This window comes from Calliopsis andreniformis, chromosome 8 (assembly GCF_051401765.1).
Source record: "Calliopsis andreniformis isolate RMS-2024a chromosome 8, iyCalAndr_principal, whole genome shotgun sequence".
In the NCBI taxonomy this organism is placed as follows: domain Eukaryota; kingdom Metazoa; phylum Arthropoda; class Insecta; order Hymenoptera; family Andrenidae; genus Calliopsis; species Calliopsis andreniformis.
The window spans coordinates 179,299-202,051 of record NC_135069.1 but is presented as its reverse complement, the minus strand read 5'-3'; the positions used below and the strand labels follow the sequence as shown (position 1 = coordinate 202,051).

Here is a 22,753-nt window from a genome sequence, read left to right as displayed (position 1 = left end):
GCTTTTTCGAAACAACTTGCTTACACATAAATTCGAACGAGTCGATTACCGACAGAACGACTATGCGCGCCTGGCGCTCAAGATCACTTAAGACTACGTCACGAAATCTAATGTTATACATAGATGGGAATACTGTTTCTCATAGCGTCTCTACCTGGACAAAAGTTAGCTAAATATTCTTTTTTACATACATACAATTGTAAGCATGTGTAGTGTCACATACTCATAAGAACGTAACAAATTTTGTATGTACAATACATATGTACGGGAAACGGGCTATGTACATAGAACATACGTGAGCTGCGCATGCCAAAGCCACCGAATATGTACGTATTCATGTATGCACCAATTGCTTAAACCTAGTATTGATATATGTACATCCAGCTCAAACGAATTTGCCCGCGCCAACACTCTATTTCTTTCTTACACGAGAGTCATTGAACAAGAGAGAGGGTAAGAGATAAAGAGTACTATACTAACCACTCACATGCATACATATAATATAAGCTTTCATTAATTGGATAGTAATTATTAATGATTCGCGAAGAAGGTGATAAGTTTGTAATAGTGTTATGGAAAAACTTGACCCGAGGCTTTCGGTCACTATTACATCTATTACAAACTTGTAGTTAAATAAATTCAAGATAGAGTATGTGAAAATATTCTTTGTTTGTTGGGAAAACTACATGGAGTACTGTTTCGGTAGTAGAAAGAAGAGAAAGATAAGATGCTATTTTATTTTAGGTTTTAAGTGATATATTTTTCTTGCCATATCACACGCATGATAAATGAAAAAGTGTAAATTTTATACTAATGGAAGGTCAAAGTACATCATCTAAAGTGAGTAATTTGACTAAATGACATTCTGTTTATTGCACTTTTCTAGTAAATAGTAAATATCTAAGGTTTGAAAGAATATTGAATTTATTGATATTTCAAATTGAACGAACTTGTAGAAAATGTTAGAGTTACCGATAAAATCTGAAAATTTGACAAATCTAAAAGAAGAACTGGTTCAATATAAATTGCAAAGGGATCAGTTTAAACTAATGGCAGAACAAACACAAGAAAGGTTTTTACAATTAAAGAAACAGATAAGCGATACACAGGATTCAAGTGGGTATGGAGTTGTTACATATAAATATTGCGATGAATAAACAGTTACAAATTGAATTTTGAAAATTAATAGTTATAAATGGTGAAATATTTTTTAGGTGTTATAACTTAAACGATCATCTGAAGACATTAGATCTATTAACAGAGACACGGGAACAAAATAAATGCCTTAAGCTACAAGTAGAAACGTTAAGACAAAAATTAAGGGACATTCAAAGAGATGCTGCAGTGCTTTGTACAAATGATAAAGAAATTCGTAAGGGGCCACGAGATGCTTGGTCTACCCCTGCTGTTCATCAAAGAGAAGAAATGATAGAACAGCTAGAAAAATTAAATATTAAGGTAATTTAATGTTCAATAGATATATAGATTAAATTTTTGTACTTATGAATACAATATTTTTACAGTGTACTCAATTACAAACAGATTTACAGACAGTACTAGATGAGAAACATGAATTGGAAATGGAAAGGGATGCATTTAAATGCAAAGCACATCGCTTGAATCATGAATTATCGAAAGCATTAAATGCGTCAAAGCCAGTAGATCTGGATGCGCTTATTAATGAAAATAGGTAAGGAATAAGCTGCAGAAAAGGTTGATAGAAAACTAAGGAATACGATACTAAATTCCTATATGTTGTAGATATCTTCAGGAAAGGTTGCAGCAATTACTGGAGGAGAAGGAACTGGCAAGACAATCTCTTTCAAAATACAAAGTAACAATATATAATACGTACGATGTTCTCAGTATCTTGTTCAGTTAGGATATGTTACTGCTCCTCAATGACGGTTCAATAATATTTTTAGAGCATGCTGGATAGTAAACGCGTGAAAGGGTCTATGAAATTAGGTGCAAATACCGCAGCTGGCACGATTATGACCCATAAACAAGGTATCTGCTTACTGGTTTTGTGCATTTCGAATCGGTATTATTTCATTGTGTAAGATGAAATGCATTCATTCATATTCGTAGTCGAACAGTTATTGTATCACGAATCCCATGTACCGGTTCAAAAATCAGCAGCAGCGATATCGGACTTGCGATGTTTGTGCATAGCATTGCTAGAAGCATTAAATGACAAAACTTTGGCTCTGGCGCATCAACGAAAAGCAAACAAGTTTGTAGAATGTGTTACATTAGACTCATTTCATACTTATTTTATTTTTGTCAAAGAATATGAATTTTATCCTTCTTTATGATGTTCATTATAGAATATTAGCATTGAGAATATGTGAACTGGACAATGCAATACAATCGCCGACAACGAAATTATTAGAAGGATATACGAGTGCGAATGTTGACGTGAAATGTAAGTAAAATTATTTTTTAAAATAAATGCTTGTATACATTCTCTGTATGTATACATTACAATTATATCATCATTGTAATTTTGTTAGGCGAAAAGAATTTTTCCGAATTAATACGGACCTCTGACTACAGTGCAGATCCTATCGAAGAATGTGACATTATGACGGGTAATAACGCAAAAGGTAATATGTCTGTTCCTGAAGGTCAAGTGATGCAACATTTACATTCTATACAAATGAGTCTCCCGAAAAATTTGGGAGTTTTAGTTCAGAAAGCGATAAACAACTTGAAAGAAAGTGACAAGGAGAAAATTTGAATTGGAATGAATATGCGAATGTCTAATTGATCGGTCGATATCGCGATCGTTAAGTCTGTCGTAATTAAGACGAACGTAACATCGTACACTGTATGCTTTAACAATGGATTCTGTATTACCGTTGTTGGACAATTATTTAGTACATCACGTTACAACATTTTAAGATTTCCACAGCGTAAAAAGAATTATTACGAATTACAAACAGAAACGCGCAAACAAACTATATATGGTACGAAGAAGTGAGGTAAGACTAAAAGGGATCTCTATCACTTATCTTGCACATGCGATTCTATCACCATAGTAAATGGGTTGACAATAGAACGATCGCACAAGATGTCGTCGTTCTCTTAAATACTTTTCATGCAGAACCCAATTCAATTGATGTAACCACGAGTCGAACGTAACATTTTCCATAAATTGTATCCTAATTGCTTTATCCTTTTGTTGAATCTTCACACGATTCGATTTTCTGAAAAGTATCAACAACAGATTTTAGATCCTAATTCTTTTGCTTCTTGAATGTTTCGATTTAAACAGTGATACCGCATCATTTTCGTTGTCTCTTCATTAAATTTGATGCCTGTCTGTTTTTTCGGTTCAGTGAAACCATGTCGTTCGGTAACAGTTCGTTTTTCGTAACTTCGACTACGATCAAACGTCGTAATAGAATTTGTTTTACTTATTGCTTTCAGATGCTTCTTCAATAATTTACGGTTTCGCTGTTGTTTTAGATGTTGTCTATTGTGCGTCTATTTATGATCGTAGAAATGACAAAATTATACGGAGATATTTAAAACGTGACCTGTGTTACGTGTCGGGAAAAGCTTGAATAATTATAATTCACGAACCTGTTGATCGATTTTTTTTCGTTCCCTATTTATTAAATTTGCAAGCAGCCGTTTCACGTCTCCTTCTTTTCTCTCTAACAATTGCTGATACGCTATGGTTTTCTGTTTTTTCCAAACTTCAAAAGTTAATTTCTCGCGATTTGACTGTTTTTTCAATAATCTAGAACGCGATCATTCTCTTGTTAGGCATAAAATTCGATAAAATCAGTGAAAATCGATTGTTGGCCATGTACATACATTAGTTGTAACGAATCGTAATAAGTTTTTTGTAAAGGAAAGAAATCCTGGAACTATTACCCGTTGTCACGATTGCGTGCTGAACATTTCTCTAAAACATCACTTATCTTGACCTCTAATTCGTTCGTTTCGCAATGTTTAGTCGAGTGATTCCAAATTTCGATAACTTTCGTATGATTTCGAACGGTTTTGCGAGCAGTATCAGTTCGATCGAGTTGCTAGAAATAGATCGATAGGTGTCTAGATACATAACATGTTTTTATTTTTTCGTTCATGTTCGCGGATGCGTTTAACACGATCTAACGAGATGCTTTACTTGAATGTCATTGTCTCGAGGAGATTCCGTACGTTGTAGATGGAAAATAACATTGTTCCCGAGATTTAACGATCCCTTATCGTTCGTCGAAGAAAAGGTATTCACCATTAATATTTCTGAACGATCGCTTACAACACCATTGTTATCTGGGTTAATCAGCATAGACGATTGATTGCGTTGACGCTTGTAATAACTTTCTCGAATTCTTCGATGCGCAACAGTTGCTGAAATAGCCTGGAAGCGAATCGGTAAAATAATAAGATTCGAAGAGTTATAAGATTCTGAATAAAAATACCAGTTCTTCGACTTGTTGCAATTTCGTGTCATTTCCATCATTTTCTCCGTATTCTTCATCCATTAATTCGAACGGTTTTTTCAAACGGTATTCTTCATCGGTTGTCATTTGATGGAATTTCGTCGAATGCTCTACATTTGAATACGTAACATGTATGAAAGCAGAATTGTAGTTTAGTTGTTCGCAAAAGCGTAAAACTAACCGTTATCTTTGAATGTCCCATTCGCTATATGCTTGATGAGATTTTCCAAGTTTTGAACTGATACACTTCCAGCTATCATTTTCGAAATATGAAAGAAACGATGGTTCGATGATGGTGCAGACTGTGACGACGAGTCGATCACGATGGTTCAATAGCAACTAAATTTCTCTTCTTTTATTTTCGCGATGTACGACGTACGCGTAGCGTACGATTGATAAATGTAGTGATAAAATATACATCGAGTACAGTAATTATACGAAAATTTAACAAGTTTGGAGGTAAAAAACATTTCGGTCCATAGTTGGATGGATGGATGTATGTATGGATGGATGGATGGATGGAAAATGAGTGGATTTTATGTATGGATAAAAGAATGTACAGGCAAACGAATCGATTTAAATAAATGATTCTCGAATTGAAACAACCGAACACGTATCTATCGGGTAATCGTCATATTTGCATATACGTGACGTGTGGAATAGTTAAGTATCTTGCGTATAAACGAAAAAAATGAATTTAGTCATTGTCGATATTGAAGAATTGTAATGGTATTAATTCGTAATTGAGTCGTAATTGAGACACAGAACGTAAATTGGCAGACGTGTGTACGTAGAAAGAAAAAAGGCGTAGAAAAGAATAGGCGAACGAACCGAGGTCACTTGAGATTGCTCTTAATCCAATCGATGTATTCGGTAACGCGCGTATAAACTCCTGGGTATCCGGGTTCTCCACATTTATTGCCGAAGGAAACGATACCGATTTGAACCCATTTACCATCGGCCCTGAGCATCAATGGACCACCGGAATCGCCCTGACAGGCGTCTTTGCCACCTTGACTGTAACCAGCGCACAGAAAGTTGCTCGTGATCGGTTGAAAGTAAGCCGCGTTACAATCCTCGTTCCTCCATACCGGCAGCACCGCTTGTCGTTGCACGGTACTCTCCTTTCCACCTATTCACGCACACGCGATCGATCAGTGCGATCAGAAACGATTCGCATAAGGGTTGGAAAGAAGGTGGATCCGTACGTACCGTAATAAGTAGTACCCCAGCCAACAACGGTGGGCCTGGCGCCGGCAAATCGTTCGTTTCGATAACGCAATTGCGGCAGGCAAATCGGTATCACGTAAGGCGATCTTCGAACGGGTCTAGCCAGCTCGAGTACCGCGATGTCGTTATAAAATCCGACCCTAGAGAACTTCGGATGCGCGTAGATTTGCTTGACGGCGTAAGTTTCGGGGGCGGATGGTTCGTCGTTTCTCTCGAGATCTATGTCCCCGAGTCGTACGGTGAACTGTCTCGCCGCGAATCTATTCAAACGTTTCAAATCGATCTGTTCGCTTTCGAGTTGTTAATCAAATGGGTCTTACTTACGAATTGGTAACTTACGGCCGTTGTCGTTGATCGCGTGTACAATGGGCCGCTGTAAGAATGTGTCGAGGTCCGATTAAAGAACCGCCACACCAAAATTCTGTGCGCTTCGACCCGTGTAGAAATATCGCTGCCATCCAAGGCCAACGTCCTGGCAGAGCTTCCTCACCACCGACTACTCGATACTTGCCCGAGTTTCTTACACCACACTCTGCGAAATCAGATGGTATTACGATGAATCGTAGATTTCGACTGTTGTTCGAGAATACGTATGTATTTACCTTCGTCTTCCTGAATGAAATTATTATCCACGGTGGCAATGGTCGGCTCAGTAAAACTGTTCGAGTTGTTGATAAGCTCTGTTGCGACATTTACAGGATTGCTCGTCGTCGTCGTCGTCGTCGTCGTTACCGCGGATGCAACGGGGAAGAGCGGAATGGGCCGCGGAGTCTGTGGCTTAGTCGGACGGATTGGTGGACGTAACGTATGTACTCCACTCTCGATTCCTACAGTCGAAATTACGCCGGATGTCGTGCTGAAATGTCCATAATTTGTTGACTTTCTTTCCATCCAACTATACATAGTTGATCCAACTATATTCTATTATTATTCATGAGTTATGCATACCCCGCGCCATCAGTTTTATTTAACAGTGGACAACAGACACCTGGTACGAATAAACTTTTGAAGCATAACGATTGTCTGAGTTTAGTTAAATCTAACAAAAGCTGAGGACAGTTGCTCAGATCTCGACATTTCCCAGATGACCCTTCTGCCGTGATACAATCGCTCGACGTCGACGACGATTCCTTTTCTCGTTCGACAATTTCTGTTGTGGAAGGTAAAGTGGAGGTAGACAGATGTTGATCAGACACGTGAGGTGTTGCTCGAAGCGGTAGCGTGACTCCGCGCACTAACGGCGCTATACTGTCCGTCACGTTGCGACCTGAAAAAACCGATACGATGTCCAAGGAAATGGTTTTTCATCGATCCGTCGAAAGAATGGAAAAGAGGAGAGCAATTGTACCTAAAATATTTTTTGAAATGGTATATATAGCTGATGGTAACTCTTTAGGAGGATAATTGGAGTTCTCGACACCTCTGGTCATGTTAACTATATAACTACCGACTGTGTTTAAAGCGCCCAAAGTTTCACTGATCGCGATTAACGGGTCAGACTCTACTCGTCGCTCTACCGTTGTTAATCTGTTGTACGGTCGCCTCTGGATTTCTATATCCCTTCGGAATACTCCAGATCTTTCTAATTCGACAGGATTCGTAGCAAGCCACCTTTCCGTTTCTACCCACGTTCGCATCGGTGTCAGGGATCCCAATGAACTGTATCTCGATACTATGTATAAAAGTGATACGAAGATGATCGGTAATGAATTATACAAATACCACCAACAGATACTGCAAATAGTCAAATCGAGGATTACTTACACTGGTGATAACGCATTGGTGACACATCTGCGGTGTACGACCAACACCCATTCGTTAGAATCAAACTCCATATCGCGTAAACTTCTGAAACATTTACGTTTGCATAAATCCCATTAATAGTGCATCGTCCAGAATTTGTAAATCGTTAAGTGCGACCTCGCTCCGATTTAGATCCCTCTGCTACCGACCTATTAACACGATTTCCCAAGCTTTGCACCTCAGTAGAAGTAAAGATCGATAGAAAAATCGTTTCAAGTTTGAACCAAAGCTAAATCGATTATTCGTTCAATCGACTTAATGGAAATATAACGAAATTTTAAGTGAAATTTCTTATGCTCCAACAACTAAATTACCAATTTATTATACGTATGTTGAATCTTCGAGTTGATGCCAATTCTTAGCAGTGATATGATAAGGAAATCGCCACGTAGAAGATGAAAGAGAAGAAAATTGAAGGGAAATTTTTAGTGGATTCGTCGCGCTTATATTAATTTTGTCGTCGAACTCGTTCCTCGAAAAGGAACGAGTTAACGCTTACAGGCTTCATCGATGGTGAAAGTTGCTGGATGAGAAAGCGCGCCTTTCTTCCGTTCACTGATTCATCGTTGATACACGTCGAGTGTTTCGCGAAAAGAAGAGAGTCAGATTGTCTTTTGTTGAAACTTCAGGGAACAAAAGAAGGGTCGTTAATCGATTGGAAAATGATCTATCCGATTATAAAGATGCGAAAACGATGCATACAAGTTTTTCAAATTTTCTACACCGATATTTACTTCTACTTCTTTTTTCTTCTTTTTTAACAGTTTAATTATTCGAAAGTTTCTTTCCAATGACACAGGTCTACATACGCATGTTTCGCGCGTGTTTGAACCCGTAGCGTGCGGGTTTGATGTTGTCATAGGTCGGTTGCAATCTCTTTCGTTTCAGCTAATACAATACAAATTTTCGGTGAAAATGAAATACAGTCGATACACGCGTACGTGATACCCTTATTTTCATGAAAAGAAAAAACTTTGAATAACGCAGAAACAACAACAAGAGCGAGAATACGTTTAGGAAGCTGAGAGGAAAGTTGAAATGTTCCCCCGGTGTAACCGTGATCGTGATCGAACGTTCGATTCAGGACGCGCGAACGAACAAATGAACAAATGAACGAGCGAACGCGTGCAACTTTCAATTTTTTTCCTCGAAATCAGCAAGAGATCACTTACCGAAAAGTACGGTGGACGATGACATCCTGATTAAATAAAAAACGTTAATTATTCCCTGTCACGCACATTTCAACTGATTCTGCACATTTGGCACATTTGGCACATTTGGCACATTTGGCACTTGTAACAAGATGTGTGGTATCTAACTATTTCGACAAAGTTGTCGCACTCGTGACACTACCAACCAATTGTCTGTCCATCGTCTGCCTATCGAGGCCCGGCAGGGAGATGGAGATGGAGATAGAGATAGAAATAGAAGGAAAAAGTTGAGGGAGGGGAAGGAAGAGAAAGAAAGAGAGAGAAGGAAGCAGGAGTAGAGAGGGGAGGAATCGTTGAAAAAATTTCAGCAAAGGAAGGAAGTGTCCACGCGAATCGCAGAATAGGAATGACTGTACACGGGGCAAATCCCGATGTCGTACGATGGACTGTCCGTGAAAAGACCTCGACACACTTTGCTTTTCACCGACTCCTTACTCTCTCCGTTCCGCTTCTCTTTTTCCTCCTATACTTTCTTTCACTGACGAACGCATCTCTGATTCTACTCAATCGAGGGAAAGTGTTCTCTCCTACCATTGGCTATTCATTGCGAAGCATCTCAGTATGTCATCAATTTATTTATGCTGTAATTATTATCGCTACACTGAAATCACGGATACGTGTGTTTCACGTATCAGTATAGATTTCAACCTTCTTGGGTATACAATTTTTCTCGAATTCAATATACAAATTCAGTCATATTCTCGCAGAATATGTATTTCTTGGTTCTATGTAGTCTCTAAGAATTGGATCAAGATACACAATGTAATTGCCGATGATACGATCCTCTATACGATCATATCTTAATATTCTACAAGAATATCTTCTGATCGATGTAAACGAATACGTGTTATCGTTCGAAATAAGATGCAGCAACAATCGATGGTATAGCGTTGTTGTAAAAATCTACTTGTCAACGGACGAAATCCGAATTTTTCGTTTCGTATTGAGCGTCCCTTTTTTATTTCAATATCTAACTGCGATATCTCGCGTCTATTAACAAATGTACAAAAAGTCACTTCAATTCGGTGTGTCAAGAGTATCGTATATTGTACATGTTACGTACACTTTGTAGAAACTATGTATGGATTCAATCAAATAAATACCGTACAATTCACTGAATGGTCTGAATGGTGTTAAACGTCTGATGTTATAAAACAAGTGTTTTAGTACCTCTTTTAATTTTTTTTCGTAACTTGTCGTTCTAATGAAGAGAATGTTTTGTTTCTTATATTGTAGCAAATTGTTATAACCGAAAATGCAAGTATAATCGACTTTTGTATAGATATAGAAATGTAATTTACGGAGACGTAGGCAAGTAGCAAATGTTTCTTCTGTCCTACGTTTGTGTGTACATGTATATACATACATACACGCACACACCGCGCGCCCGCACACGCACGCACGCACGCACGCACGCTAATGTGTACACGTACGCATACTAATATGCGTGACAAATGCGTTAACATTGATTTTACTGTTATTTATCCAAGTGACATGTACCAATACAACGAGATCAATATTTTCTCATGCTTGGCATAGACGATTTATATGGATCAAAGCGATCGTAAGACGGCGTCGTTCCTGGTGCTGTTAACCCCATGGATTGAATAGGACCGCTCTGATAGGTCGGTGGCACTGGATGTCGTAATGTGTTTCCCATGCTGCTCGAATTGCTCCATCTAAACTCAATCAATTTATACGTCTTACATGTTTATACAGCCATCTTAACGTTTAAGTATTCGATAGATGAAAGGATTAGCATGAGAAAGTAGTTCTCGTCAAGTACCTATTTACGTTTTCGGAGGACCTAGAACTCCAGCTGGATGGTTCGTTTCGAGGATCTCGGGTTCCACTACTTGGTACGGAATTAAACGATTTCGTAGACGGAGGTCCGGAGTGCCAGCTACTAGTTGTTCTGTTGCTTTCCACGTAACGACTGTCACCTGTAATGTGCATTAGCACGAGCACGTTTTTACAACGTTACTTTTCTATTTCTCTATTTTCTTTACTCTCTGCTTTCTTTCATTTTCTTGCATTTTCTTCTCCTACTTTTTTAAATAAACTAAACGGTTTCAAATCATAACACATTATACTAACGTGGTGTACTCGAACCTGTTTGCTTGAAACTTTCACTATATCTTGTGTGACTATCTCTGGAGCTTCTATGACTCTCGGGTTCGGAACGTCGAACTTCGCGCTCACGTGTGTAACTAGTTGCACTTGGACGTTCATACCTGCTATAAAGTTACGATATAAGAGTTTCATATCCAACATCGGTTAATCTCGTTTAGTGGAACTTGAAACGCTGTAATTGACACATCTTTTTCTAACTTACCTCTCTTTCACTTGTCGAGGATCGATCGATGACGTCGAACTAAGAGGTTCTCGGCGAACTATTACTTCCCTTCCGCGAGATACCTCGGAAAAGCTTTCCGGCCGACTGCTTCGGGAAGTGAAATCACTACTGCGTTTAAATTCCTTCTTCAATCCTAGATCTTGAGCCGATCTGTAATACACAGAGATCACTCACCGTATATATTCGCAATCAATCAAATTATTCTTTACCTGCTGGATTCGTAACGCGAAGGAGGCGATGCGTCTAACCGTCTATCGGATACACGATCCAACATTTCGCCTCGTCGATCGCTAACTCGGTCTGGCGTGTGTCTTCTACTGTGATCCGTCGTCATACGTTTTCTGTCCGGTTCCACGTACATGTCTCTTGGATCCCTTCTATCACTGGAAGATCGCTTTATAGACGGTGGCGGTGGAGCGCGTCTACTCTCCTCCAGTCGCATTTGTTGCCTTTTCAGTTCCAATCTCTCTCGTTCTAATTTCTCTCTTTCCAGTTTCTGCCGCTCTCGCTCGAGTCGAAGTAACTCGGCCTTTTCTTGTTCGATCTTTTCTCTTTCCCTCCGTAATTTCTCCCGTTCTCTTTCCAATCGTGCAGCCTCTTCTCTTTGTCTACGCTCTATCTCTCGCTGTCGTTCCATATCCTCCCTTCTTCTTCGTTCCTCCTCGCGAAGCATCCGCTCTCTTTCACGTAATCTTTGCCTCTCTCGCTCCTCCTGAAAACACACCTACTAATCTCGTACCAGTTTCTTTTTCTTCTTCCGATCATGGAAAGATCATGGAAACAGATCATGGAAAAGTCAACTTTACCCTAATTTTTGCGAACGTCAGTACATCGTCGCGTCTACGTCGTTCACGACTACGAGATCGAGTATGAGATCGGTGATGATCCCAGGATCGAATTCTCTTCTCGTCGCGTCTTCCCCTTTCGCTCTCTGGTTTCTTACTCGTTGACTTGGTCGATCGAGAATCAGATTCCTTTGAAACTTCATCCTTCTTGTCCTGTGCTTCTACCTTCTTGCTTTCACCGCTCTCAATTTTCTCATCTGACTTTTTTGCTGTTACCATTAAAACGTTCCTTTCTTTTACACCAAGTCAATGAATTTTTCTTTTTTCTGACTAGCTAAATCGTCGCTAAAAATAACTTACTTGCTTCTGAACCTTTATCTTCAGTATCTTTCTTTGTTTCTTTATCCTTTCGATCGCTCACTTCATGATTATCTTTCGATTTCTCCTTTTCCTCCTTCTTCTCGGACTTTCCGTTCGCAGTATCTCGTTTTCGCATGTGACTTTGTTGTGTATCGCCTTTTGCCTTTAAACACAAAGAAATTCGGCTTAAATAAAAAAGATAGATAAAACGCGTCTAATAAAAACGCATGTATCTCTTACATCAGTTACCTTTTCTACGGATATTACACGTCCGTGAAGTTCCGTTCTATGCAAATGCTGTATACATTTCGCGGCATCCTCGCTTGTCGACATCGTCACATATCCGTAACATCTTGCACCAGGCGTCCTCGCATTCGTTACCACCTTCGCGCCGATAACTTTCCCGTATTTAGAAAATATCTGTTTCAAGTCTGTAGCGCGAGTGCTGGATGACAGTCCAGATACCCACAAATTTCTGCTACTCGCATTGACAGGACTGACTTGTGAAATCTTTTTATCTATGGATATAAAATCAAAATCAAGAATAAACGTACGAAATGGTAACGCGACCTACATACGTATAGAATCATAATCGAAGTTAGTACCTTTGTCGTCCCTTTTCTGGTTCTTGTTACTAGACTCCACGCTGAAAATAATTATTTCCATTACCAATCAACGATCGTGTAAAAGACACTTATTACGCATGAAACATAATACTTTAAGAATTACGTGTTGCTGTCTCTCTCTCACTCTCTCACTCTCTCACTTTCGCTCTCTTTCTCTCTCTCTCTTTTTCTCGCTTTCTCTCTCTTTTTTGGAGGCTTAATAAGTACCTCTGTAACTATGTTAAGCATATAAATTTGGCTAGCAACTTTTTGTTTTGTTTTGTTTTGTTTTTAATAATCATTGTTATAATGACGACGATGACAACGACGACGGTGACGATGATATAATAGTAGTGAAAACAACAACAATAGCAGCAATGATAGTAAATACTATAAACAGTATTACTTTGTAACGATTAAGCATTTATACACTTTGGCGTTCACTTTGACATATCGTTGTTATATAATAGTGTTACCAGTTTACTCGAGTTACAATTATGCATATTTTCGTTGTGGTCTGGATCCAGTTTCATCACTCGTGTATAACGAAAATATGTAGCCGTTTGGAAACGTTCGTATTGTGCATCCCCTCTAGGTATGCTTTCCAAAAAGGGAACATCTCCTTGGTAGTTCTTCCGGGAGGGCACTTCTTGTCGAGTTCAAACAGGTATCGATACGTACGAGCGATATTAGATAGTGTGGCAATATCTTCTGCAAACATTGAGATCACTTCTTGTCGCGTTAGGATTTAAGAGCAGTCTGTCAAGTGTACAATTTACCTCGAGATACAAAACAGTCTTGCTCTATCGTACTCGATGAAACATCACTGTTTGTTTTTTGTAAGTGAATGATCTTCGTCAGACATTCATTTACGAATAAGAGCGATATAGGACTCAGTTAAGTTTGCTAGCCAATTTCTTCATTTCTTAACATACTTTCCAGAGTTAAGAATTACAGCCTAAACGTACGAACGGAAAGAAAGTTCGTATGCGATTGAAAAAAATGGAATAAAATAATCTTGCTTGCTAGTTTGACGAACAACTTCATCTTGGGAATCCATTTTCCGACAGTATTTTAATCCTGATGGTATATATCATATATGCGGTGGAAGAGATCATCGCTAGCATAGAGGTGTGTGACATTTCGTTGTCGTACCACTGTGAACCGTTTAGCAATGAGAGACCAACCTCTTGCTTCCGTCTCCACCGTCCTGCTTGTTCTTCGTCCCGACATTCGCACCCGAAGTCGTCCCTTCCTTGCTGTTGCCACCGGTTTCTGCTCTACTGCTCCCTTTAGACTCTCCCTTCTTGTTCTCTTCCACTTTCTTCTTCTCTCCTCCATCTGCAGAGACAATCAAGGTACCACGGTCACTTTCTGCGAGGCCAGATTTCTTCTCCCTCCCTAACACTCCTGTTTAGCGGTTTGTATTTCCTGTATAGAATTTTTCCGAGCCACTAACAGATTGCGCGACGAATTACGATGAAGATCGCATGATCGCGACATCACAAATTTGTTCTTCAATGGTATGTTCCGTAACGACCCCAAATTTATTTCTCTTTACCTCTTTACACCCCCCGCCCCACCCCCTCCCTCACTCTTTCTCTCTCTCTCTCTCTCTCTGAAAATTACCTCTACATATAAAGTTCGAAATTGAAACCTGAATTGACACAAGTTAGAGAATAAGAGGCTGAGTTGGAACAGTGGATCAAGGGTAACACCCAGAGAGAATAAAGAGCAGGAGAAGGAAGACGCAACATTATGTTACTGAACATAACAGTAACAGCAAAACGTCCACCCTAGAAAAATTTGTCTAAAACTATACGATTTTTTCCTGTCTAGAGTTCGCGTAATTCAGTTTTTTCCCGTTATAACGAACAACGTTGCACCTGTAACTGTGCGCGAGGAAGGTTTGTGGCTTGATACACAGTTGACTCTTCTTGTATCCAGATAATTTGAAGGCAGCACGATCCAACGATGCTCTATGCGGTTAGGTAGAATTAATGTAACTTTATATCAAACTCTAGCGTTAACTAACTTATAGACTAGCGCTTATCGGATAGACTTTTTTTTCTATGAAACATGGTTCAGAAAGAAGGCTCAAGGACAACGATGATTATACGTTTCTTTCTGGGTGAAACCTTGTTGATTGCCGTGCCGTATAACAGTTTCTGGTTAAATCATTGCCGTGTGCCAGTTCCGTATAACATGCCGTCGCATCGTATCCATTGTACACGTGATTGTTCATGGAAACACGAAGCTCGAAGAACAGATGCAAGACGAAGTATGAAGTGCAACTTTGTAGGCAAATTCATCATGATTGCGGTTCTGGGTAGATGAGATGTTTTACACGTAGAGGAACAAGTCCCTTGCTCTTGATGCCGTAGATTTAAGTAACTTACTTATGACCATGTACAAAAGTAGTTCTATATCTATTCTTTGAAATCTTACATCTAAGTATATACGTATTAAGAGCTTCGTTATGTAGCAAAACTTACCCTTATGTCTATCGTGCGATTCTGTCTGTAACATAAAAACACACCGTTGATGAAATTCATTTTTCGTAATCGATACAATTGACGATATTGTACACCGATTCTGCCGTATAATATCCTGCTTTCTCGGCCAAAATACATGGCTTATCGGTGTACAACGTGTTAATCTAATTTTAATCAATTTTATTACCTCCTCAGCGAGGAGATTTTCTTCATCTTCTCCAATAGTTAGATTGATTGAATCTTCATTGTCGATACCGTTAGCTTCGACAGTAGAAGCTGAATTAGTCGACGTTTGATTTACCAGCACGGTTGATTCAGATTCGATTTTTTTTTCAGTAGTTTGTGCAATATCAGTTGTCACTTTATTAGATTGAGCTTCTTGATTGCAATCTATTTCTTTATTAGCACTGTTCTGAGTTTCATTTTCAGGTTCCTAAAGCAATACTTCTTTGTTAAATAGTTAAATGAATATAGCTTTCAAACATTAAGTAACAATATTTAACAAATACAATCTCTGTTTTAAAATTCATTCTGATCATTTTGATACGCCTACCTCTGCTTTAGGTACAGTTCCATCGTCTTCTACTGGACTCTTTACTTCCAGTTTGGGTTTTGTTTCGTTACTATCTGCTGTCTCTGTCGTTTCTTCCTTTTGACTGTCCGATACTTCAACTGTCTCGTCTTGACTCATAACACCTGTTGCTAAATATAAATAGATTGAATTAAATGGAATAATTAGGAATACTGTGCACATCTTAAACGATACATTGTTTCAAATGACTTACCACTATTCTTTCGAGGACTAATTTTACACACTCCACCGCATGGTATAATCAGATATTCATCAGGATCTTCACCTTCCTCAGATATGGCCTTTCCATATGAAAACAACAATATAGTTTATATGATTAAGATACTTAAAATAATAAGTAATGTATAGAAACAATTAATGCATTCGTTACCATCGTCACGTTTACGTCGTTCGATGTATATGAGAGTTAATATTCTACTAAGAAAAACTGTTAACGAATGCAATAACAGTTTATTCTACAATGTATGTTAGAAAAAGAAAAGAAAAAAAGAAAAAATGGACAATATTCGATTTACTTAAAAGATTAACATCCTTCAATAATATGATACTAGACTCGTTATGCTGGCAATAAACTACTAACGAAATCAATAGGGTTAAAATGGCGACAAAACAGCAAATGATATGTATGAAAGGTTCAGAGCAACACTTTTAATCGAAAAGGAAATTTACTTTGGAAAGACGTTCCAGGAGTGCAGCTTTATTCCCACTTTTATCAAGTCCACGCCGTTCAAGTTCTGTTTTTAGATCTATAACTCGAAGTTCAGTTAGCTTTTTCCCTTCAACATCAGCCATTATTCTTGGGCAAAAATGTGTCCAATACACAAGGCACGCTTATGTTTATAAATCTATTCGTTTTTCACGCACACGATTCCAAAAGAATACCCATACAGATGCTTAGAAGAATAACAGAGTCGCTATGTGAAGAAAGACGAGTTGAAAAATCCTTTAAAACCACAGAAACAAATTCACCACAATGCACTTCGAAACAAACTACCCATCGCCGTCGCCATTTAACGGAAATGACCGGAAGTAATTCCAACGCCAAGTGGACAGAATCGCCAATTTCAAAACTTAAGAATAGAAATATTAAGATATTACTAGGATTACTTCCGCCATTCTAGGTTCTAAATGATTCTTCGATCATTTTAAAATTACGAAAAGTTATAAATACAATAAAAATAAGTACGTATATAAAATTCTTTTCTAAATTACTTAACTATTCTAATAACATTTTTTATTTTAGTTGAATTTAAAATAATAAAAGAAGCAATCATATGAATGAATGAATGAATATAATTTTGCCGCGCATGCGCGAGTGCGATAAATGTATGTGAATTACATTTTAATATAGAAAATAATGAAATGAAATACCTAAAACAAAAAAATACAATACAGTTTTAGAAGATTAATATAAATTTTACTACTACTAAATTTTTCCCAACTTCCTACGGAACTAATTGCGAGACATGACACATCCTGTTGATTTTTCGTTAAGCGATAGCTAGGAAGAGTGTACTCGACGAAGTGCTTCCCTATGCGTAATTCAAGGTGCTATTTCGATATAAAGTTTTCGAGAATTAATTATTGTCAATAGCATATTTCCAAATTAAGTTATCAATATGCCGGTAAGCAATAGACTTGAATGTAACAGCGACTTATAGTTTATAAAAAGTTTCAGTCATTGTTTGGGCGTTACCCTAACCTGCTTGAACTATCATGTGTCAAGATTTATACGATCTATCTATGATTCGTTTTGTATTTAACAACAATAAGACTGGTGAAGACGTACTTTCAAATAAACGGAATGAATATAACCATACTTCGAATGAAGTGTAAACAAGATTGATGTACAACGGTTTCAGATTATTCTTACTTTTCTTCATAGGCTTACCATTCAAGTTTCATAGAAAACAATGGGAATATTGGTAATATGGCACTTTTACCAATTAGAACACATTTCAGAGGTCCTGCACCTTCTTTTAACAGCAAAGATCTAGATATAATAGATGAAGCATTATACTTCTTCAAAGCAAATGTGTTTTTTAGAACATACGAGATAAAGGTAACTTTTACTTGTACAACTGTTAACTGTAATATTTACAAATGCGATATGATTTTACAGAGTGAGGCTGACAGAGTTTTAATTTATATTACATTATATATTACCGAATGTCTGAAAAGACTACAAAAATGCGCAACTCAAGCTCAAGCCACAAACGAAATGTATTCCTTGGCTATCTCAAAGTTCGATATTCCTGGTGATCCTGGTTTTCCTCTGAATTCTGTATACGCCAAACCAACTAACCCTACAGAAGCTGGTAAATATCATATCCAAATTGTTATATTTAAAAAAAAAAAAAAAAAAAAAAGTTGTTACAACGTTATTCTTTTAGATATTATGAGACAGTATTTACAACAAATAAGGCAAGAAACGGGCGTTAGACTTGTAGAAAAGGTATATGGGGAAGATGGAAAACCGAGTAAATGGTGGCTTTGCTTTGCTAAGAAGAAATTTATGGATAAATCATTGTCCGGTCCAGGACAGTAAAGCACATTTCCTACGCTCATTTTAAAAACTGTATAGATTAAATAAATACAAAAGTGCATTATATCAGAGATTCCAACTTGTCTAAAGTATAGGAGAATGTAAACAATATTTAAGAAAGATGTGTTTATTTCGCGCAAGACATACCATAATATTGACACCGAAATCCTAATTATACCAATAAAATGATTTATCTTGATCATGCGAAAATGTGTGTTATTAATATTCCAATAATTTATCGCTTTCTGCGAAGTGATAGAGAGTTTCGCCTCAACCATGCGGCACGTCGGGAGCCACCGATAGTTTGCGAGTAGCGATGGCCTTTACCTAAACCTCGAGAGCTTCGGCCAGCTGACGTTTTTCCACGAAGTTCACGGTGTTTGTGTACAGCGTTACAGATCCAATTAACTTTAGGATCGTTACGAATTTCCTAAAACGGAAGATGATTATCGATGTTAACGGGATACTCGTTATCGTAAAATACAAGTGTTAGTTGTTTAAATAATTCAGACATCCAAGGAAGATATGATAAATCATGTGCTATCAATAATACATAACAGTTTCATCACTTTACTTAAATTCATTCTGCAAAATATCAGTTCGAGCCACAGCAAAACTGAACTAGATTATTGTATTACCTTGTGCGCTGGATCAACCAAGATAACTTCATAATATTTGTACGAAGAATCTTGAGCAACCCAATAGCTGTTCAGTACTCTAAGACCCCCGCAACGGCGTCCAACGCGTTCCTACACGGATTGCCAAATCGTACGTAATATTGTCAGCTGAATATTTCAAGTAATTGTTTACACCAAGGAGAGCATATTACACACAAAGAATACTCACTTCAGCAACAGATTGTAGCTTTCTAGTCGGTTTCAACTGATTAACCCCATGGCTTTTTGGTTTTCCATATGTTGCTCCTTTGGGAACAGGGCGTTTACGTCCTCCTCTTCTTACACGAATTCTGAATATGACAAAACCTGTATATGAAAATAGAATCTCTCATTTTCTTTTCGTTTCATAAGTTCAAGAAAGTACAGACATGAAAAACTCGAAAACTGTATCAGTATCAATACATATCTCAGCACGTAGTTATAAGAGTGGTGCATGGTATGTTTCATCATATACAGTAATGTAAATTTTTGCGGAAAGAAATGTTTGCTAAGAAAATTAGCTCTACCTTGTTTAGCTTTGTAACCTAAACGGCGAGCTTTGTCTGGTCTGGATGGTCTGGGTGCACGGTGCATTTTGGTTAACTGACGGTACTGCCAACATCTAACTCGAAGTAAAAACCGAAGCACATCGCTCTGCTTCTTCCGATACAGTTCTTGCATGTATTTGTACGCACCCATTGCGAACCCCTAGAAATATAGGAATAAATGTTTCAAATGAAATGGTAAATAGAAGAAGAGAAACGAGAGAACATAACTGAATGAATGATATACGATCAGTAACGTAGAATATTAAACAAAGAACGAGGTTAACTTGAACGAAACGGCAAATGGAACGTTTTTATCGGAATAACGTATAAAAATCATAAGAACATTTTATACGATTGAGCCTGGTAACGAATCTCCTTTCCACGAGGACTGGGAAAAATCATGGATGGTCAGGATATAACAAGATTTCCAACGCGTGGCACTCACCCTTTACGATTGGAACACAAGGAAAGAACCCGGGGTCGTGCCGCGTCGACGTAGTAGACGACTTATACAACAGCATGAAAGATGGTGCACTCGATGCCTAAAATATGTACCGAAGAGACATCTTTAGATGAACAGATTTACTAATTTATTTTGTACTCTATCGATAAAGTCGCTTCAAATAATTTTATATGTTGTGTTTTACGTTCTACACTTTCGATATATTATATGGATATATGCTATCATTTTGTAATCGACGTAATCGAACATCCTATATCGATCAGACGAAACATTTCAGTTTAAAATACACTTAAAGCTAGGTATATATGTACAACGTTTAAGAAGATGAATGCAGTACTACACACATATGTATGTGTGTACATATCTATTCTATATATACGAGCATATACGTTCGAGATTGAATGCGTCGTTACGCGTTATTCGTTATTGACAACAACTCCTAGAAATGATCATGAATAGTTTGAAACTGATAATTCTAAATCTGATCGCGATAAAGATAAGAAATTGCGAGAAGGCAGGCTAACGAAAAGAAGGTCGAGGCTCGAGGAAAGTCACAAGACGTGCGGTTAAGCGACAAACGAATGCGACTGACGCGTTTGTTATCGAGCGACCCGGTGACCTCTCGTCAACGAATTGATTACTACTTGCACAGGTAGCCGTGCCATAATGTATTCTCAGGAAGGAAGCGTAGTTCGATATGGAGGGTCGTTCGGACAGCATAAAAGATCCGATTTATTATCCTTCGATGCAGGATGCGGTGAATGGGCAGGGAACGGCTACAGCGACCGCGACCGCGACCGCGACGGTGACAGAAGTTGAGAGTATCGAGAGAAGCAGAAGTTCTGCAGGAAGTCAGGAGCTTAGTCTTGAGGAAAGCAACGCATTGAAAGTACCGCGGAAATTTATTACCAACTGGCGACAAGCTTGCGATCGTACACGTGACAGGACTAAAGACTTGTTAAAGAGATGGCGAACGGTTGCGACCAACGTTGACGAGATTGTTGGTGCTCCAACAGTCGATGACAAACAATTGGAACAACCTGGCTGGAGTGTACATGTTTGGAGTAAGCTTTCTTAGCTGTCGCATGTCTCGTCGCGTCGCTTCGACAAGAAATGCGTAGAAATACTTGCTTCTAGAACGGAAAGCATGATTTTCACGAAAGCACAAGCATAATTGATTAAAAAAACACGCACTATAATCTTACACTTATTGTACAACACGTATACCTAGATATTTCATCGATACGCTAATAAAATCTATTTTCCTTTTTTTCCTTGCTTTTTTCACCTTTCGGGTTTCGCTTTGTCGTTTTTCGCTCGGATACATGTACAGCGACTTGGGTGAGCCGCTATCCCAGCGATGAAAATCTCACCGCTACAGAAATTGGCAAAAGAGGAAAACTAAAGGATCTAGCTGCCATTCAACGTGACAAATTCTCCCATTTTTTCACCTACCTGTTGGATCATGATAAAGACGGTTTCATCGATCGAAAAGATTTTCGAATATTTTCCGAGGTATTTGTCTACGACTCTACGAGTCAATTTTTATTCGAATCAATATTTTATCAAGTCCCCCAAGTCACCTTCAATTCCAACGATCAAATGGTTTTACTTTCTAAAAGCGATTAAGAAGATTCGCGGACTGGTCGTGGAATGGACCGGAGTATTTGCGATTAATGGAAGCCGAGCAAGGACTAGCCGAATTGATTCTTCAGGAAAAGAAGTACGAGAGGGATCAAGGAAAGAGGATTAGTTTGGAAGACTGGTTGTGTTGGTGGGGACAAATCGTCGCACAAACCGCTAACAATAGCAGCGGCGGAACAACTTACAACGACATTCCCTTTTGGCTGAAAATCTTACCACGGATATTTTTCCTCGCGATCAATAGTTCCGCGAATGGAGTGATTTCGAAGAAAGAGCTTGGATCGTTTTACGGATCCGTCGTTGGCTTTGATTCCAACAGGATTTCCAAATGTCTGGATATCGCTTACAATTCCATGACGTCGGTAAATACTTCTTGCCATTCTAAACAAAATAATTACCTATGTACGTAGTAGGTACATACCTACAAACAACATTCGATTCGTCTATCTACCTATCTAGTGCATACATATGAAATATAAAGAAGAGATATTCAGAGATGCTTATGTTCTAGGAAATTTCTCAGAGAAAGAATAAAGCGTAGGAGAGAAGAAGTTGAGAATAGATTAGTAGGATCACTTTTGTTTTTTCCTTAGAACGGAGATCATCCTCTTGGGTGGCCGCAATATCAGCTCGTGTTCGCCAACTTCCTCTTTGGTCGAGGTCCTTTTGGTCCAGGAGAGCATTTCCTCGGGATGACGGATTCCTGTTTACTTCGGGGAAATAACGTACCATTTCCAATCGATTATTCCGCGATGAACACGCCAAAGGACAAACTGGAAGTGTACAGTCCACACTGTAGAAGTACCCGGCGTAGCGTAGTAGTCTAATTGCAAAAATGATCAACTCAATTATTAGTCGATTGCATACCTAACGGCGAACACTTGTTTGGCTGATACCTACTATCTGTGCATGTACATACTTATAATAAAAACCATTCCATCGCAACTAAAAAATTCAATTCCTTCGTTCTTCTCTTTTCATAGCTATCAATTACGTGTAT

At 38.4% G+C, this 22,753-nt stretch overlaps 6 protein-coding genes across 13 annotated transcripts; 3 read left to right on the top strand and 3 right to left on the bottom strand.

Moving 5' to 3' along the window:
- The first annotated feature begins 335 nt into the window (after nt 1–335).
- On the top strand, nt 336–2,867 carry LOC143182198 (coiled-coil domain-containing protein 149-like). 3 transcript variants are annotated; one of them, XM_076383055.1, is made up of 10 exons: nt 336–453; nt 745–840; nt 957–1,120; nt 1,215–1,458; nt 1,524–1,690; nt 1,762–1,834; nt 1,926–2,010; nt 2,092–2,236; nt 2,331–2,428; nt 2,517–2,867. In XM_076383055.1, exons 2-10 carry the CDS (start codon nt 814–816, stop codon nt 2,741–2,743), a joined length of 1,230 nt encoding a protein of 409 aa, XP_076239170.1. In that variant the 5' UTR covers nt 336–453; nt 745–813; the 3' UTR covers nt 2,744–2,867. The 3 variants fall into 3 exon arrangements, with proteins under 3 accessions (XP_076239170.1, XP_076239171.1, XP_076239169.1); XM_076383056.1 differs by lacking the exon at nt 336–453 and adding an exon at nt 493–649; XM_076383054.1 differs by lacking the exon at nt 336–453 and having other exon boundaries at nt 564–840.
- A 2,307-nt stretch (nt 2,868–5,174) lies between these two features.
- Nucleotides 5,175–8,775, bottom strand: LOC143182197 (proclotting enzyme). 2 transcript variants are annotated; one of them, XM_076383051.1, is made up of 8 exons: nt 8,666–8,775; nt 7,455–7,538; nt 7,039–7,362; nt 6,639–6,957; nt 6,293–6,546; nt 6,030–6,222; nt 5,673–5,950; nt 5,175–5,592 (listed from the first exon to the last, which is right to left on the bottom strand). In XM_076383051.1, the coding sequence occupies exons 1-8, from the start codon at nt 8,688–8,690 to the stop codon at nt 5,297–5,299; spliced, it is 1,773 nt and encodes a 590-aa protein (XP_076239166.1). In that variant the 5' UTR covers nt 8,691–8,775; the 3' UTR covers nt 5,175–5,296. The 2 variants fall into 2 exon arrangements, with proteins under 2 accessions (XP_076239166.1, XP_076239167.1); XM_076383052.1 differs by lacking the exon at nt 7,039–7,362.
- A 1,317-nt stretch (nt 8,776–10,092) lies between these two features.
- On the bottom strand, nt 10,093–16,898 carry LOC143182194 (uncharacterized). 4 transcript variants are annotated; one of them, XM_076383045.1, is made up of 15 exons: nt 16,567–16,898; nt 16,091–16,178; nt 15,859–16,007; nt 15,493–15,738; nt 15,306–15,330; nt 13,998–14,151; nt 12,811–12,851; nt 12,455–12,723; nt 12,206–12,368; nt 11,867–12,114; nt 11,270–11,772; nt 11,040–11,210; nt 10,802–10,941; nt 10,491–10,647; nt 10,093–10,383 (listed from the first exon to the last, which is right to left on the bottom strand). In XM_076383045.1, the coding sequence occupies exons 1-15, from the start codon at nt 16,687–16,689 to the stop codon at nt 10,218–10,220; spliced, it is 2,643 nt and encodes an 880-aa protein (XP_076239160.1). In that variant the 5' UTR covers nt 16,690–16,898; the 3' UTR covers nt 10,093–10,217. The 4 variants fall into 4 exon arrangements, with proteins under 4 accessions (XP_076239160.1, XP_076239162.1, XP_076239161.1 ...); XM_076383047.1 differs by having other exon boundaries at nt 10,817–10,941; XM_076383046.1 differs by having other exon boundaries at nt 10,802–10,938.
- Nucleotides 16,899–17,271: 373 nt separating this feature from the next.
- On the top strand, nt 17,272–18,652 carry Arpc3a (Actin-related protein 2/3 complex, subunit 3A). 2 transcript variants are annotated; one of them, XM_076383397.1, is made up of 4 exons: nt 17,272–17,445; nt 17,783–17,959; nt 18,020–18,215; nt 18,291–18,652. In XM_076383397.1, the coding sequence occupies exons 2-4, from the start codon at nt 17,828–17,830 to the stop codon at nt 18,443–18,445; spliced, it is 483 nt and encodes a 160-aa protein (XP_076239512.1). In that variant the 5' UTR covers nt 17,272–17,445; nt 17,783–17,827; the 3' UTR covers nt 18,446–18,652. The 2 variants fall into 2 exon arrangements, with proteins under 2 accessions (XP_076239512.1, XP_076239511.1); XM_076383396.1 differs by having other exon boundaries at nt 17,273–17,522.
- Rpl15 (ribosomal protein L15) lies at nt 18,554–20,166 on the bottom strand. Its single transcript, XM_076383395.1, has 5 exons — nt 20,092–20,166; nt 19,626–19,806; nt 19,289–19,425; nt 19,081–19,191; nt 18,554–18,872 (listed from the first exon to the last, which is right to left on the bottom strand). The coding sequence occupies exons 2-5, from the start codon at nt 19,795–19,797 to the stop codon at nt 18,678–18,680; spliced, it is 615 nt and encodes a 204-aa protein (XP_076239510.1). The 5' UTR covers nt 19,798–19,806; nt 20,092–20,166; the 3' UTR covers nt 18,554–18,677.
- Nucleotides 20,167–20,623: 457 nt separating this feature from the next.
- LOC143182418 (uncharacterized) lies at nt 20,624–22,723 on the top strand. The gene is made up of 4 exons (XM_076383390.1): nt 20,624–21,173; nt 21,443–21,624; nt 21,732–22,115; nt 22,347–22,723. The coding sequence occupies exons 1-4, from the start codon at nt 20,807–20,809 to the stop codon at nt 22,578–22,580; spliced, it is 1,167 nt and encodes a 388-aa protein (XP_076239505.1). The 5' UTR covers nt 20,624–20,806; the 3' UTR covers nt 22,581–22,723.
- Nucleotides 22,724–22,753: the final 30 nt, after the last annotated feature.

What these genes read in the sequence shown, in the direction of transcription:
- LOC143182198 (XM_076383055.1), top strand. Translation starts at nt 814, where the DNA reads ATGGAAGGTCAAAGTACATCATCTAAA. An exon ending in AATCTCTTTCAAAATACAAA is followed by an intron (nt 1,835 to 1,925) that starts GTAACAATATAT and finishes TAATATTTTTAG; the next exon opens with AGCATGCTGGATAGTAAACG. An exon ending in TGCGAATGTTGACGTGAAAT is followed by an intron (nt 2,429 to 2,516) that starts GTAAGTAAAATT and finishes TAATTTTGTTAG; the next exon opens with GCGAAAAGAATTTTTCCGAA.
- LOC143182197 (XM_076383051.1), bottom strand. Translation starts at nt 8,690, where the DNA reads ATGTCATCGTCCACCGTACTTTTCG. An exon ending in CGCGATCAACGACAACGGCC is followed by an intron (nt 5,951 to 6,029) that starts GTAAGTTACCAA and finishes ACGTTTGAATAG; the next exon opens with ATTCGCGGCGAGACAGTTCA. An exon ending in CTGGGGTACTACTTATTACG is followed by an intron (nt 5,593 to 5,672) that starts GTACGTACGGAT and finishes GTGCGTGAATAG; the next exon opens with GTGGAAAGGAGAGTACCGTG.
- LOC143182194 (XM_076383045.1), bottom strand. Translation starts at nt 16,689, where the DNA reads ATGGCTGATGTTGAAGGGAAAAAGCTAACTGAACTTCGAGTTATAGAT. An exon ending in ATCGCACGATAGACATAAGG is followed by an intron (nt 14,152 to 15,305) that starts GTAAGTTTTGCT and finishes TTGTCTCTGCAG; the next exon opens with ATGGAGGAGAGAAGAAGAAA. An exon ending in CCAGAAAAGGGACGACAAAG is followed by an intron (nt 12,724 to 12,810) that starts GTACTAACTTCG and finishes TTATATCCATAG; the next exon opens with ATAAAAAGATTTCACAAGTC.
- Arpc3a (XM_076383396.1), top strand. An exon ending in TTAGAACATACGAGATAAAG is followed by an intron (nt 17,960 to 18,019) that starts GTAACTTTTACT and finishes ATGATTTTACAG; the next exon opens with AGTGAGGCTGACAGAGTTTT. An exon ending in AACTAACCCTACAGAAGCTG is followed by an intron (nt 18,216 to 18,290) that starts GTAAATATCATA and finishes TTATTCTTTTAG; the next exon opens with ATATTATGAGACAGTATTTA.
- Rpl15 (XM_076383395.1), bottom strand. Translation starts at nt 19,797, where the DNA reads ATGGGTGCGTACAAATACATGCAAGAACTGTATCGGAAGAAGCAGAGC. An exon ending in AGGTTACAAAGCTAAACAAG is followed by an intron (nt 19,426 to 19,625) that starts GTAGAGCTAATT and finishes TTTCATATACAG; the next exon opens with GTTTTGTCATATTCAGAATT. An exon ending in TGGTTGATCCAGCGCACAAG is followed by an intron (nt 18,873 to 19,080) that starts GTAATACAATAA and finishes CTTCCGTTTTAG; the next exon opens with GAAATTCGTAACGATCCTAA.
- LOC143182418 (XM_076383390.1), top strand. Translation starts at nt 20,807, where the DNA reads ATGGAGGGTCGTTCGGACAGCATAAAAGATCCGATTTATTATCCTTCG. An exon ending in CTGGAGTGTACATGTTTGGA is followed by an intron (nt 21,174 to 21,442) that starts GTAAGCTTTCTT and finishes ATACATGTACAG; the next exon opens with CGACTTGGGTGAGCCGCTAT. An exon ending in CTTACAATTCCATGACGTCG is followed by an intron (nt 22,116 to 22,346) that starts GTAAATACTTCT and finishes TTTTTTCCTTAG; the next exon opens with AACGGAGATCATCCTCTTGG.